Genomic DNA, 13,381 nt, shown 5'->3' with positions numbered 1-13,381 from the left:
CGGTGTGGCCGCGGGGGTTTACATCGAAGACAGAACGGTCCTCGGATATGTAAACAAGAGCCTCTCTTTTTCCCCCAAATTCACATATTGTGTCCGGCACGACATGGAGCTATTCAATCATTGTCTGATCTAGACCTTTGGTTACTCTTGGTGGCTGAATACCCTGACGCCAGGCTCACTATGGAGAGTGCGGGTATCGATCACGGCACTTGCATCTTCCCCACATGCTCAATGACGATTTCTCGCATGAGCCCTTCTAAAGAAACCTATCAATCCATGGCGGTTTCTATTTGCCGGATATCTACAAGATCCCGAGAAAAAATTGGATTCCATGTGAAGTGATCATCAGCTAAACCTCTGTTGTCCGGGCCGGATGTACTGCCAAGCCACCTAGAGACCCCTCAAGGGTATCTGAGTGTAGGGAAGCTGCCGGCAACGAGGGCCTGGCATGGGATCTTACTTCCTACAACTTCACGGTGTCTACGGGAGGTGTATTCAATGGGAAGCTCCCTGGATGGGGCTCCGAGAGTATACCACAGACTGGAAGGTTAATGGCGGTGGTTACCGGACTGGTGGTCTCCTCGATCGATATCACTGACCCGGAGCCAAGTCTACCACACGGAGCCACTGATGCCCGGACGCAAGTAACTCTGGCGGCTGATAATCTTACAGATGTTACGTCGCAGGTAACCTCAGAGGTCTCGCCGTGGACGTATGGGGTAGACAGGTAAACGCCGGTGTAGAGATTATGCATCCCTTCCCAGAACTCGACATCACCGTGCAACAAGGACAATCTCTCATCTTCCGTGAGCTGCTGAAGAAGGTGTCGCGCTGCCAGGGACGGGTCTTGTCCGGATTTGACAGCCGCTACTGACTCATGATTGTCGATAGTGTTCATGAGAGGTTTGTGATGAACTTTGGAAGAGAGATGAGGGTCTGGCGTGAACTAGGTATCTAGGGAAGCTCATATGGGTTCCTGGGCGACATGTTTAGATCTACTATCATTCGAGCGGATATCCTCTCTTTCTGATAGTTTCCGGGCCGGACGCCCACTCGTTTATACGAACACCAAGTGAGGTTTCAACCCAGCAAGACTACAATATGTCTGAATGATACAAGTGCCTATGTAAGTTTTTAGCTCATAGAAAATATCTTGTCACCATTTTCTTGTTGAACGGGCTGGCTTGACTGGATCTTGGCAGATATAAACACATCTCGTGCATCAAGCCACAAACGACTATACTACAGACATAAATGCAACCACACTATAGGATTCAGCCCCGAGTAGACTCACCTTAGGGGTCAATCTAGCATTCGCGCAGAGGATTCGGAGGACAGACAGGCCGAGCTGTCTCCTTCTCCGGTCTCTCCAGGCTGTTATCCTCGTTAGAACCCGATTCGTAATGAAAGACTGGGGGGGGGGGGGGGGGGGATGCTTGCCTTTTTGCCAGAAAGGTTACATTTGGGAAGGAAACAGTCTCTAAACCCAAAAGCTGTCAATTTTGGCAATGATTCCACAGGTCCTCATATTCTTGATGTAATACAGTAAACGAATAGAGTGAATAGTTATATACAGAGCGCAAAACATTATAAGGCTTTTGCGCGATAATAATACACTTGGTACACAGAAATTAAACGAGTGTAAGAACCCACACTGAATCACCACATAAATCGTTGGATCTTCCCGGGTTCCTGCGGCCATTCAAACCCATTATACAAAAAGATATATCCCGTCGCGGCGTTAATGGCCAAGTACCAGTAGGTCTCGAGGAAAAGGGTGAAGTTGGTTGCGATTTTCGCGTCGAGATCCTCCCTGTCATTGCGCGGGCGCTGCAAACGATATACGAGCGGGGTCGGGTGTGGGGGCAGATGCAATCGCCACATCACCCAGGGGATAATGAAGTAGCGAGGCTCCACCAGGGGCGCGGTGACGAGTGAGAGCGCAGTCGCAACCAGCCACACTAGAACGAAGCTCACCTGCGGCGACCCTTGCTGTTGCCGCTGGCGCTGGACAATGTGCTCTTGGATTCTGGCGATGGCTTCTTTCGTGATAGGCTGCTGTTGTCTCACGGGCTCCTTCGCCGGTTGAGGCGACCCGGGTGCCCTCTTGGTTAATCTTGCCTGACGCTCCGTCTTCTGCTTTGTCTTGGCTTCCTTTTTCTGTCCTGGCTGGGCAGGTTTCTCTCCAGCGGGGACAGCGGGAACCAGTTTAGGTGGGAGCGGGACAGTCGAGAATCCAAAAGCAGAAAGAACCATCCAGCCACAGTAGAAGTAAGCTGCTACAGCAGCGTACTTCACAGCCGGGTGGTAGCCAAGGAGAATGCGGAATACATAGAATATGTAGTGCCGGTTATCAGCCAGGGTGAACGGATGGACAACGGTATTGAAATGAACCACAGCCAGCATCAGTGGCACGATGACGAGCGTAGTCAAGAGTTTCGGGAGACCCTTTTGCTTTTGAGGAAATCCGTAGTCCACAAACTTGGGCAGCCAGCCTTGCGGAAGGAGCAGGTTGACTACCGGCACGACCAGAATAGGCCATGAAAAGAATAGGAAATACGGCCAAATATAAAGCATCTGGGACAAGTGCAAGCCCGCGGTATGGAATTCCTTGTGTCCTAAATTGTGTAAGTCATGTTTCCGGGCCTAACAAACCGAGTACGACTTACCCAAGACAACGCCATTGTTCCACGCAACGAAGCCACCAAACGCGGCGAGAATAAGGAGATAAGGGATGAGTGACAGTGCCACTTGACGCAACTTGCCCATAGCAGCAGCCCCTAGGGAGAGAGCCGTTTTAAAATAATCTAGATCGCATCGTTAGCACGCCCCTGGCGGTCCTGACAGATAGTTACGAACCAAGAAAAGAAGCCTCCGACACCAGAGGATCAAACAATTCGTTATTGAAACCCCTTCTCGCAACATCAACAAACCCGGTCGATTTGCAGGGTTTGGAAGTGACTCGCAATTTCCGGATCACCCGCAGTCCACCCAGGAAAATGGCAACCCAGAAAATATTGGTTTGCCTGAAGGCCAGAGCCGCCACGCCCAGCCCAATGAACACAAGGGTTGGCGTTGACGCAACTCCAAGTCCAGACATACGTTTCAAATCCCAGTTGTAAGCTTCGACGACGACTAGCAAAGCGAGAATATCCGTGTAGTACAAGCCCGAGAAGAAGAACAGCGGCGGAAAGAGACAGATGTTCAAGACGGTGTGGCTCAACCACGCACCCGACGGACGGTCATTGCGCTGCTTTCTGATCAGATCAAGCAATTTCTGCAGTCTCCAGGGGAGGAACACGGCCGCGGCGGCGACATTGGTGCCCCGGCAAGCTTCCGTGCTGAGCTTCGTGGGCGATCCTCGGACCGCCAGGAGAGCAGCGCAGATAGCGTACGACCAAAAGTATAAACCAGGCGGAGTTGTGATTTTTGGATTCCACTGCGTCCATTTGTGTTCCCAGTACGTTTGAGCCTGGGAGACATGGAACACCTCGTCCAGGTACGGCTCCGGCACAACATTATTGATCTGGATCATCCAGAAGGGAATCAACAGGAGGACGAAGGGAACCACATAGCGGGCCGCACGGGCGAGACCCGAATCGGGCTTCAGTTTCTCCATGGTATCGCAGATCAGTCTATCATCGAGTCTGCGCGGCGTAAATCGAGACGAAGGAGAAGGTGCAGAGTGAAGAAGCGTGGAAAAGAATGAAGCTCCTCCGACCTGAAGCTCTGGTGGAGGAGCGATGTGCAAACAAAACAAACCACGGCCGCATCGGCCGCATCGGGCAAGACCTTCACTCTCTCGCGTTCCATCCGGCACTTTCCTTCCTTTATATCGGCCGCAAAGAGACGAAGTTGCAGCGGCCCTTATACCAATGATCTCATATCACACCTCTCAGATATCCCCCTGATCTCTCCTGTCCGGCTCCTTCCCCAATCGCTCCCGCAGTGACCTTGAATGGCGTTTCCCCTCCCGCGGGGCATCACGCCCCCGGAGATCTCGTTTCTGGCTGAGATGGAGATGGTCAGCATCCTTCCACGACAGCGGTTGGAAGGGCTTGAACTTCTAGGGGTAAGTTCATTGCAAAAATGTTATATAAATCTTGTGTTGCGCCATAATCCTATAAGTTGTGACCAAATAAGGAAGAGGAAGAAGAAGAAAAAAAGAAATCACAGCCTATCGTGGAATATCATAAAGAACAATAAAGATACCACCACACCAATAGACAGCCCAATCTCACCCCAACCGTAACCACAGACAATCACTAACAGACTCCAAACCTACCAGGGACCCATCGAACCTCTCCTCCCCCCCCGGCGGGCAACCCTCCCCCTTTGGCTCGCCCTCCTCCTCAAACGCCAACGCCGCGCAAACATCCTCCCCCCATCCTGGCTCCACCCCGAATCCCTCTCCCTCATCCTCGACATCGAAACCCAGCACGGCGACTCAAAAGGCGCATTCTCACCACCCCCGCCTCTCCCCAACCAGCCCAGCGCCCAAGAGCACTACCAAAAGCGGCCGGTCGCCATCCCGCACTACACGCCCGACGGGAACCGATACTTCCCCTCGTCGCCGTTCCTCCCGCAGAACGTGGCCGTGGATCAAGGACCTGTGGGAGAGGCGCCTCGCCTTCCGTTTCATTGGTTGGAGGTCGGGACGATGCTCTTGGAGGCTGCGAGCGATGATCTGGTGGATCCGGATCAGACAAGGCGGTTGTTGAAGGAGCTGAGGGAGGTTCGCTCGTCGAAGATGCGGTCCGGCGTGGATGTGCTGGATTCAGCGGCTGTTGGTGGGAATGTTGTCTCTTTGACTGGTGTTGGGGCTATGGAGATCGGAGAGGGCCGGGGGTTTATCTCTGGGGTGGTGGATGGACTGAGGTATGTTACTCAATTATTGGTCCTACGAGGGGAGGCTTCATGGAAAGGATGATTGCTGATGGTATTGTTCTACAGGCGAATCGGCGCGTCGAAGGAGCAAGCACGTCGGGAGCAAATGGCAGGAGAAATGGGTTCTGGCGGATACGGCGCTACCCAAGACGACGACGATGACGACGACATGGAATTCTGAAGTGCCACGCAACTCTCTTGTTGGATGTCTATAGCCTATTCTGGCTTTCTTGTTTGGAGTTACAGGCGGTTCCTTAGTGCCACATTTTGCTGAAAGGCGCATTTCTATGTATATATATATACCCTATCTTATCAATTGCGATCGCAGGTAATCTGATTGAAACCTAACACCATAAACATGCGACGCTCTGTTGCAGAAAGACCAAGATGAGTAAGAGAAGAGAGTATGGTGGGGGAAGATATGTGGAACAAAGTAGAAGAACGCATGCGAGAACCGCCATTCTAGGAATGCCCAAAAGGAACCCTCAGATGGCATCACCGCGTGATTCAAGGGGTATGGGCTCGCATGTTAGGGACCACGAATGTCCGAGGAAGTCAACATGGCACGCCAAGACACAGAAAAGAGAAAAGAAGAAGAGAAAAAAATACAACAGAATGAAGAGAAAAGAAAAGAAACGAATAAGACAAAAGGTATCATTCTGACAACACATCAAAACAAGGAAAAATCACGCAAGCAAGAATGCCGACAAACCAAGCACGTACTACCATAACAGCGTACAAGCTTATTGATCCGTCTCCACAACCTTCTGCATCATCCTCTTCCGCGCAGCCAAGATCATGTCATCCCTGCGCTTCTGGAGCAGACGTTGGCGCTCGTCCTTGTTCTGCGACCACGCATTCTTGGACTCCGTCGAGGCGGTCTCGGCGCTCTCTCCGGTGACCTTTGAGGAAAGGTTGTATCGGGAGATCAAGTCCTGGGCGTTTGGCTTCGGGGCTGTCGCGCTGGTGGGGGGCGGTGGAGCGGTCGTTCCGGTGGGGAGGTTGATCTGGGGTTGGAAGGAGGGAGGGGGCTACATTTCGTTTATCAGTACTGCTCATCAACGTTGGGAAAGTGAAGGGGTATTGGTTCTATTGGCGACATGAGACAGAACGATACACTGTAGGTGGTCGCGTGTCTGTCCAGTCCAACGGAGGAGGCGGCGGAGGTGTCAAACTTACCACTTCCAAACCCCGACCGATCAAGATCCTCTCCGTGGTAGCGGCAACATTCCCACCATTGCGCTGCAAATCCCACGCGATGTCGCGAATCCCTAGCTGGGGGAACATCTGCGAGATTTGCGCCACCTGAGCCGGATCGACCCCGTTCCCGCGAGAGCGACTCCCTCCAGCGCCCGGCTCATCCCGGTTAAGGAACCACCGGATGACGAAGAACGAGACGACCGCAAGGGTGAGTAGCGAGGGGATGTTGAGTGAGGGTTCTTCGTCGGGCATCATGGTTGCGCTTGTGGTGGTGACTCGGGAGGTGTGGCCAACGGGTTACGTGGAGAGCGTATACAGTGATGGAGAGAGGCAAAGGATGCTGGATTCAGGCGGTGTCAACGATCAGGGGGGCGCAGATCGGTAGGAGACAGGTCAGAGGCGAGGCTGTCTGGAATAGAATGAAAATGAGGGGGGTGAGATCGGTCACAGATCGAGGGTTGGAGAAGATGACGAAGGTTAGATCAGTGCCCAGACGGTCTGGAATAAGTCGGCGCAGTAACAAATAGTTAAGCAATGACAACTTATTGGGGGGGGTTGTTCCGCGGTAGGAAAGGTGGCGCTAGGATTTAGGCGGGCAGGCGGTGCCAAAGACAGCGATGGGTAGTGGAGCCTGTCGGATCGCGGCTATGTACGGAGTATTGTACGGGCTGGTATACAAACAGGGAGAAACTGTCTATCAGCAGAAACTTAATCCGGAGGAATATGTTATAGCAGAGAATCGAGGTGAATGACATCTACAGATCAGGTATCGGCTTTCAACGGTCGGGTCGGGTACTGATTTGCTGCCTCGGAATTGCCCGCGATCTGATGCCTTAGTAAGGTAAACACCCAGGATTCCGCATCGGTTAAATTCCCCCGGCGAGAAGCAATCCAAGCAGACGCCGGAAACGATATATTCATTAGGCATCATCATTAAACAACAATATCATCCAAAGAAGAAGAAAATCATGTACAATGACCGAAACACCTCCATCCCAAGTCCCTCGGAGTTGACCCATGAACAGCGCTTCCTGTGAAGACACAGCAGCGTTGGAGAACAAAAGTATATCAAAAAAAAAACGAATCACATCAGCCAACAGGGTATCTATTTCATGTCTGCAGGCGTCAGAGCCTGGACAACACTCGTTCCTTCGCTGAACCTCGTCCGGAAAATGCGGTTCGCGTTCTGGAACATGCCGTCCTTGAGGGAGACGATGATGAACTGGGACCCCTTGAAGCGGGTCTTGATCAGACGGCCAATGTTCTGCGTGTGAGATAGATCCAGCGCGGCGTCGACTTCGTCCAGGATATACATCGGGGCGGGTTTGAATTGCAGGAGCGCCATGATCAAGGAAAGGGCAATCAGAGATCTATAGCGGGGTTATTAGCTTGTAAAATAGCGTATTGGAACAGCGACCTGGAACGTACCGTTGACCACCACTGAGTTCCGTGAGACTCTGCTTCCACACCTTGCCCAACGACACCTTGACCTCCAAGCCATCGGTGATGTCCTTGCCCTCGGGGGGGTCGAGCTTAGCGAAACTGCCTGGAAGAAGCTCGGCAAAGATCTGCCCGAAGTCACCGTTGACCTTGACCCACGTTTTGTGGAGGGCTTCCTTCTTGTACTCGTTCAGGTTGATGATGGTCTCTTCGATCTTGCGTTTGTCCCGAATGACAGTCTTCATCATGTTCTTCAGCGCCACTTCCTTCTTCTCGACGCTGTCGATCATGTTCATAACCTTGGGATTGATCTTCTTCTTCATGCCCTGGAATCGCTCAGTGAGATTCTTGAGCGTCGACTTGCATTCAGCAATGTTCTGGTTCTTGAAGTCGTAGACAGTGTTCGCGCGCCCGAAGTTATCCTTCTCGTCGGCAATCCACTCGTGTTCTTCTTCCATGTAAGACACCGCCTGGGCCGCCACTTGTTGGTCTTTTTGCAGCTTCTCAACTTGGTGGCCAAGCTTCTGCATATCCAGGCTTCCTTCGGTGAGCTGGGAGTTCTTCGACTGCATCGTTTCTTCAAGCTCCCGAATCTCATCGTCAAACCCAGTCAGTTTGGCTCTCTCGTCCTCCAGGTGGGCCACGGCCATATCATGCGCGTCCTGCGTGCTAGATTAGCATGGAATCGCCATCGAAGCCTGGGGTATTTATCTATCTACCTTGATCCGAGCCTGCTCTCTCACCAGCGACTCAATCTCTTCCATCTGGGCTTTAAGCGTGTTTTCAGCCTCGGCGCTCTGCTCCTCCGCCGCAGAAAGATCGCTTCCCACCTGCTCTGACTCGAGGCGGGACGATTGGAGTTCTTTCTGCAGAGATTTGACCGAGTTTGAGTTGGAGGTCAGGCTCTTTTTGAGAGAGTTCAGCGAATCTTGCAGTTCTGCCAGTTTGTCGTCCTTGTTGTCGTTGAATTCGACCATGTCTTTCTCGATGCGCTTGACATCCTTGGATGCCTCGATCTGTCGAGATTTGGCGTCAGAGATATCTTTCTTCAGCTGCACAATATTTGCCTTCGAGTCCTCGACAGCTTGGATAATCTATATCGGTATCCCATTCATGTTAGCTTCTATACCGAATGGTCGAATTGTCCCAAAGCTCGCTGGTAACGTACCGATGAAGATGAGTTGCCGCTGATTTGCTGCTCGGTCATCGTAATCTCATGGCTCTTAAGATCCAACTCCTGTTTCAGCGCGCGAACCGAGTCGAGCTTCTTCTTCTCTTTTCTCATGGTGTCCTCCAATGTGGCCAAGATTCGCTCCTTGCCCCTGATCTCTCTGGTGAGCTCGTTCAGCTTTTGCAGTGTAACGAGAACCCCGCTGGAATTGGGCGAGCTACCACCAGAGAGTGTACCCGAGGGGTCATAGACATCACCGTCAAGCGTGACGCTCTTGACCCGCACAGACGGGTCAAATGTCACTCTCTTGGCCGTATCTGCATCTTGGGAAATCAAGGTATTCCCAAACACGTAGTTCATCGCCGAATTGAGTTCCTCTTCATATCCGATGAGGGACAAGGCGAGGTCCACCTTTCCGGGTGCGATATTTTGGGCAGCCCCGATCTTTTCGGCGGATGCTCGGAAAGACGAAATCTTGTTCAAGGGAATGATGGTCACGCGCTTTCGCAGCTTGCCCTTTTGAAGCAACTGCGTGCCTGTTTCTGCCGAATCAACGACAACGTTGTACAGGCGGCCACCGGCGCAGATTTCCAACGCAGTTGCGGCTTGCAGCTTCTCCTTATCGACTGTAAAGAGCTGAGCCAACAATCCTTTGACCTTGGAGCGGTCAAAGCCGGGGTACGGGTCATTGTAATTGAAATCGATGTTCGCAACCTTCCTTTGTAGCCCATCGGCTCTCTGGCGCAGCTCGCGAATTTCCCTTTGCAAGCCGGTCTGTTCCTGGTACAGTTGTTCTTCTCTTCCAGGTTCGTAACCTTGTCGCGTAAGTTCGGATTCAAGTTTCTTAGCCTGGGACTTGAGGCCCTCCAGTTCCTTGAGAAGCCCCGAGTTCTGCTCCTTGGCTCTCTTCGCCCTCGGCTCGTCTTCTTTGATCCTCTTCTCCAAATGAGCAATCTTGAGCTTGGCCTGCTCTTGTTCTGTCGCTGCCGTACTTTCGCGGTTACGGGCGTCCTGAAGCTGACCCTGGTATCCGCTTTCTTGACCTTCCTTGGATGCAACACCTGTCTGCAGTGTCTGGAGAAGCTCTTCTTTTTGCTCCACTTCGGCCGTGCGAGCATCGAGTTCTGCCTTTGCGGAGTCGTACTGTGCCTGTAACTTGTCGTACACCTTTTTCTTCTCCTGGAGTAGTTTTCCCAGGTCTTTGACGTTCTTGTGTGCGTCCTTTCGCTTTTCCTTCTCCTCGGAAATACCGTTATTCTTCAGATCCAAGACAGTCGTCAGTCGAACGAGTTCGTGCGAGTGCGATTTGACCTCATCCTCGAGTGCCTGGAACTTTCCTCCTTTGCGCAGTTCCTTGTCGCGCGCAGCCTTCACTCGCTTCATATCCTCCTCCAAGTGAACAATCTCACTCTTCAACTTAGCCGCGTTGTCTTCAAGGGCCTGCACCTTTCGCCTCTTATTTTCGCATTCGTCGCCAGCGATCCGCAGGCGCTCGCCGCCTCTCAGATAGTCGTGAGCCACAACCAGCCGTGTCAGACGCTCCAGATCACTCTGCGTTTGCTGGAAGTCGAGGAACGCGCGCTTTTCGGAACGGAGTCTCTCCAATTTCGGTTCGATTTCTTCCTTGAGAAGACCCTCAATCTCACGCAGCTTCATCTCCTTCTTGCCCATTGTCTTCACCGCCTTCTCTCTCCTATCCTCGAACATGCGCGTACCCGCCGCTTCCTCGATCATGGACAGGATTTCAACCGCCTTCATATTCAGCACCTTTGTAATCCTTCCCTGCATAATCAAGAAGTTGGGGTTGTTGATATTCAGCTGCACACTCTGGAACAGGTTCTGCACCGTCTGTTGTTGCGCGCGGTGGCCGTTGATCAGATATTTGCTGGTCCCGCCGAGGACAATCTGTCTGGTCACGGAAATCTGGGCATATTCTTCGAAACCGATCGGGGATTTGGCGGTATCGCGATTATCGAACACGATGGTCACGCTGGCTTTGGTGACACCAGCCTGACCGCGCTTGTAGATGAGATCTTGTAAATTCTGGGCACGGACTGTCGACATGTTGGTGATACCGAGAACGAAACAAATAGCGTCGAGGATGTTCGATTTCCCACTGCCGTTGAGGCCAGTGATCGAATTGAAGGACTCGTCCCTGGTCAAGTGGTCAGTACGGTCGGCGTTCGTCAAAGCTGCCCCGCAGTGTAGAAGTCGATGGGTCGCGACGGGAACACTGAGAAGAGCAGTCTTTTCGCAATGGCATTGAAAAGCGAACATACCATCCTGACACCACCGTGCGCACGGCGTACGATTTGAAACCCTGTTGCTCACCGTTAGCTTCCCTATTTCTTCCTTCCGGGTTTCCTTGGAAGGATCAAAAGGCGGGGAACATACGTCGATAACAATCTCTGTGATCCTCATGGTTGCGACACCGAATCGGCCCCTCAACTAATGAATGACATGGGATGGAGGGGAGATGGGGTGGATGAGGGAGCGAAATAGCGGCTGATCAGCCTGTGGATTGTTTTGGCGGGCGCCGTGTTTTGCCGGCGGGATCAGGTGTTTACAGTTTGCTGTTTTGGGTCTGGTGCCAGACAATGAATAATAATGAGGGGTTTCTACTGATATGTTGCCTTGTCTATCTTAAAAGTGGTGCTGTTCTTCAACAAGATGGGCTTGTGGTTTAGTGGTATAATACTCGCTTAGCATGTGAGTGGTCCGGGGTTCGATTCCCCGCGAGTCCATTCTTTTTGTTTTTTTCATCTATATCCTTTGATGGCGTGTTATAACTTTTTTTGGCCTTTTTGTCTTTTTTGTTTTTTCTTTTCTCGATTTTAGTCTTTTCTCTATTACATGTCTTCTTGATAACTCTATTTCTAGCGCCGTTAAGTTCTAGTGGTTGTTATTACAACCCTCACCACAATCATCATTTATCTACCGTTCAACAACCCTAAAAATACCACTTCCCCTATTCAATTCCTTTCCTGCTGGTGCTATAAACAGCTTATAGTAGCGTACTTTCGCCGGGGTTAAACGCAATCAACAAATTCTCCGAGACCTGTCCGACCCATGTCGACACAGCTCCAATGAGAGGCCCCACAAGGGTATCTAGGTCAAATCTGGGTGGTTGGACTCGCAACTCCCGGGATGCGCCTCCTTTTAGGAGAGATAACAGTCAGCATGTTTTATTAACTTATTGATAAAACTGCATTGGTCTGTCGGGTTTCATTGACCACTGTGCCCTTCTGGTTCCCACCAGATGTGATGTGACCGAAGGCGTCGTTGTCTTGTCTTGTGTACCCTTCGGGTCTTCACAGATGGTGTGTGTCTCGGACACTTTAAAAGCTGGGCATGTTATGCAGGCAAAAAAAAAAAAAAGGAGTTTGCTTTCGTGGCCTGTATCTTGGCTATAAGAGCTGTCTGGGGGCTTCGAGCGAGTCTTGTTGGTTTTAATTGGGTGTTTCTATTTTTTTCAGACATGGATCTATATGACGAATTATGCTGCGGTTATATATTTAGATAGATATCATTTGGCTCATCAAGTTTATAGAAAACGCCCACCACACAAAAGCAGAATGGGTGTATACACACAGAAAGGCATTGTTCCGCGGTACATAGTCGCCGAAAAAATCACTGGGTTGTTCGCCCAGCCACTGATCGACCAGTCCGGCATCGCAACGTCCTTCCAGAAACCGCTGGTGGTGCTGGATAACGCCTGCGGCACGGGGATTGTGTCGAGTTTTTTGAATCAAAAAATACACTACAAGACGAGGAAGCGCTGGAAATTGGTATGCAGTGATTTGACACAGGAGATACTCGACTATACTAGGCAGAGGATCCGGGATGAAGCGTGGATGAACGCTAAGGCCAAGCTTGTGGATGCGCAAGATACGGGCCTTCCAAATGAATATTTTACTCATGTTTTCGTTGGATTTGGTGAGTATTGATGAAGAGTGATCTCCACTATTTTGAAGAAGAAAACGAGCTAATACCAATTCTACCAAGCACAGCATTCAACACCTTTCTCGATGAAATGGCCGCAATGAATGGTAAGCGGAAGCTCTACTACCTAAAAAAGACGACATACTAACTGCTCAACCAGAATGCTTCCGTATCCTCAAACCAGGAGGCACACTTGCTATTTCCACATGGCAATCTAGTATGCTACATCCCCTATAATCAACCCGACAACGCAAGCACACCAACTAACCACAAACCAGCCGACTGGCTAACCCTAATCGAAAGCGCCATCATGACCATCCCCGACAACCTCCCCTTCCCCTCCACCAAGGAGTTCTTCGCACTGTACAGCAGAGGCTGGCACTCCAAGAGCTACGTACGTGCACAGCTGGAGACGGCAGGATTCAGACACGTCCAGACCACCTCTGTGAACAAGCAGATATCGCTCCCCATTTCGGAGTTCATGGAGGTCGTGATGAGCATAGTACCTGTTGTGGCTATTAGGTTTTGGACGCAGGAGCAGCGCACCAGGTACCAGGGTGATGTCCCGGGTGTGGTGAGGCGGTATCTGGAGGGGAGATTTGGGGTGTTGGGGTTGGTTGTGTTGGAGCCTTGGGCGCTTGTTACGACTGGGCTTAAGGTATAGCTGGTACCAGATAGTTAGTATCTGCTGGTTCTCTTTCTACTACTGTACGTCTGCTTCCCATGTCTGTTGGGGTGAAT

At 51.4% G+C, this 13,381-nt stretch overlaps 5 protein-coding genes and 1 non-coding gene across 6 annotated transcripts; 3 read left to right on the top strand and 3 right to left on the bottom strand.

The window, feature by feature from the left end:
- Window positions 1-95: 95 nt before the first annotated feature.
- BDW47DRAFT_113934 (uncharacterized protein) lies at window positions 96-1,336 on the bottom strand. The gene is made up of 2 exons (XM_024814534.1): window positions 1,203-1,336; window positions 96-1,126 (listed from the first exon to the last, which is right to left on the bottom strand). The coding sequence occupies exon 2, from the start codon at window positions 896-898 to the stop codon at window positions 464-466; it is 435 nt and encodes a 144-aa protein (XP_024667469.1). The 5' UTR covers window positions 899-1,126; window positions 1,203-1,336; the 3' UTR covers window positions 96-463.
- Window positions 1,337-1,550: 214 nt separating this feature from the next.
- alg10 (dolichyl-P-Glc:Glc(2)Man(9)GlcNAc(2)-PP-dolichol alpha-1,2- glucosyltransferase) lies at window positions 1,551-3,691 on the bottom strand. The gene is made up of 3 exons (XM_024820294.1): window positions 2,860-3,691; window positions 2,670-2,807; window positions 1,551-2,618 (listed from the first exon to the last, which is right to left on the bottom strand). Exons 1-3 carry the CDS (start codon window positions 3,617-3,619, stop codon window positions 1,660-1,662), a joined length of 1,857 nt encoding a protein of 618 aa, XP_024667468.1. The 5' UTR covers window positions 3,620-3,691; the 3' UTR covers window positions 1,551-1,659.
- Window positions 3,692-3,832: 141 nt separating this feature from the next.
- Window positions 3,833-5,183, top strand: psf2 (DNA replication protein PSF2). The gene is made up of 3 exons (XM_024820292.1): window positions 3,833-4,072; window positions 4,289-4,878; window positions 4,954-5,183. The coding sequence occupies exons 1-3, from the start codon at window positions 3,959-3,961 to the stop codon at window positions 5,066-5,068; spliced, it is 819 nt and encodes a 272-aa protein (XP_024667467.1). The 5' UTR covers window positions 3,833-3,958; the 3' UTR covers window positions 5,069-5,183.
- Window positions 5,184-5,590: 407 nt separating this feature from the next.
- BDW47DRAFT_95149 (CUE domain-containing protein) lies at window positions 5,591-6,504 on the bottom strand. Its single transcript, XM_024820293.1, has 2 exons — window positions 6,067-6,504; window positions 5,591-5,918 (listed from the first exon to the last, which is right to left on the bottom strand). The coding sequence occupies exons 1-2, from the start codon at window positions 6,340-6,342 to the stop codon at window positions 5,631-5,633; spliced, it is 564 nt and encodes a 187-aa protein (XP_024667466.1). The 5' UTR covers window positions 6,343-6,504; the 3' UTR covers window positions 5,591-5,630.
- A 4,866-nt stretch (window positions 6,505-11,370) lies between these two features.
- Window positions 11,371-11,442, top strand: BDW47DRAFT_t154. The gene has a single exon. It is a non-coding gene; the product is annotated as a tRNA-Ala (tRNA).
- Window positions 11,443-12,273: 831 nt separating this feature from the next.
- gtmA (gliotoxin thiomethyltransferase) lies at window positions 12,274-13,328 on the top strand (the record flags this gene model as incomplete). The annotated part of the gene is made up of 4 exons (XM_024818269.1): window positions 12,274-12,634; window positions 12,709-12,747; window positions 12,801-12,857; window positions 12,919-13,328. The coding sequence occupies 4 exons, from the start codon at window positions 12,274-12,276 to the stop codon at window positions 13,302-13,304; spliced, it is 843 nt and encodes a 280-aa protein (XP_024667465.1). The 3' UTR covers window positions 13,305-13,328.
- Between the last annotated feature and the right edge of the window lie 53 nt (window positions 13,329-13,381).

Source organism: Aspergillus candidus, assembly GCF_002847045.1.
Source record: "Aspergillus candidus strain CBS 102.13 unplaced genomic scaffold BDW47scaffold_91, whole genome shotgun sequence".
In the NCBI taxonomy this organism is placed as follows: Eukaryota; Fungi; Ascomycota; class Eurotiomycetes; order Eurotiales; family Aspergillaceae; genus Aspergillus; species Aspergillus candidus.
The sequence above is the reverse complement of the archived record's forward strand: the minus strand, read 5'-3'. Positions and strand labels throughout refer to the sequence as shown.

Excerpts from the sequence above, each read along its gene's own strand:
- psf2 (XM_024820292.1), top strand. The coding sequence starts at position 3,959 with ATGGCGTTTCCCCTCCCGCGGGGCATCACGCCCCCGGAGATCTCGTTT. Across the intron at positions 4,073-4,288 it reads AAGGGCTTGAACTTCTAGGG|GGACCCATCGAACCTCTCCT; the intron begins GTAAGTTCATTG and ends CAAACCTACCAG. Across the intron at positions 4,879-4,953 it reads GGGGTGGTGGATGGACTGAG|GCGAATCGGCGCGTCGAAGG; the intron begins GTATGTTACTCA and ends ATTGTTCTACAG.
- alg10 (XM_024820294.1), bottom strand. The coding sequence starts at position 3,619 with ATGGAGAAACTGAAGCCCGATTCGGGTCTCGCCCGTGCGGCCCGCTAT. Across the intron at positions 2,808-2,859 it reads GTCGGAGGCTTCTTTTCTTG|ATTATTTTAAAACGGCTCTC; the intron begins GTTCGTAACTAT and ends GATGCGATCTAG. Across the intron at positions 2,619-2,669 it reads GAACAATGGCGTTGTCTTGG|GACACAAGGAATTCCATACC; the intron begins GTAAGTCGTACT and ends TACACAATTTAG.
- BDW47DRAFT_95149 (XM_024820293.1), bottom strand. The coding sequence starts at position 6,342 with ATGATGCCCGACGAAGAACCCTCACTCAACATCCCCTCGCTACTCACC. Across the intron at positions 5,919-6,066 it reads TCGGTCGGGGTTTGGAAGTG|CCCCCTCCCTCCTTCCAACC; the intron begins GTAAGTTTGACA and ends AACGAAATGTAG.
- BDW47DRAFT_113934 (XM_024814534.1), bottom strand. The coding sequence starts at position 898 with ATGAACACTATCGACAATCATGAGTCAGTAGCGGCTGTCAAATCCGGA.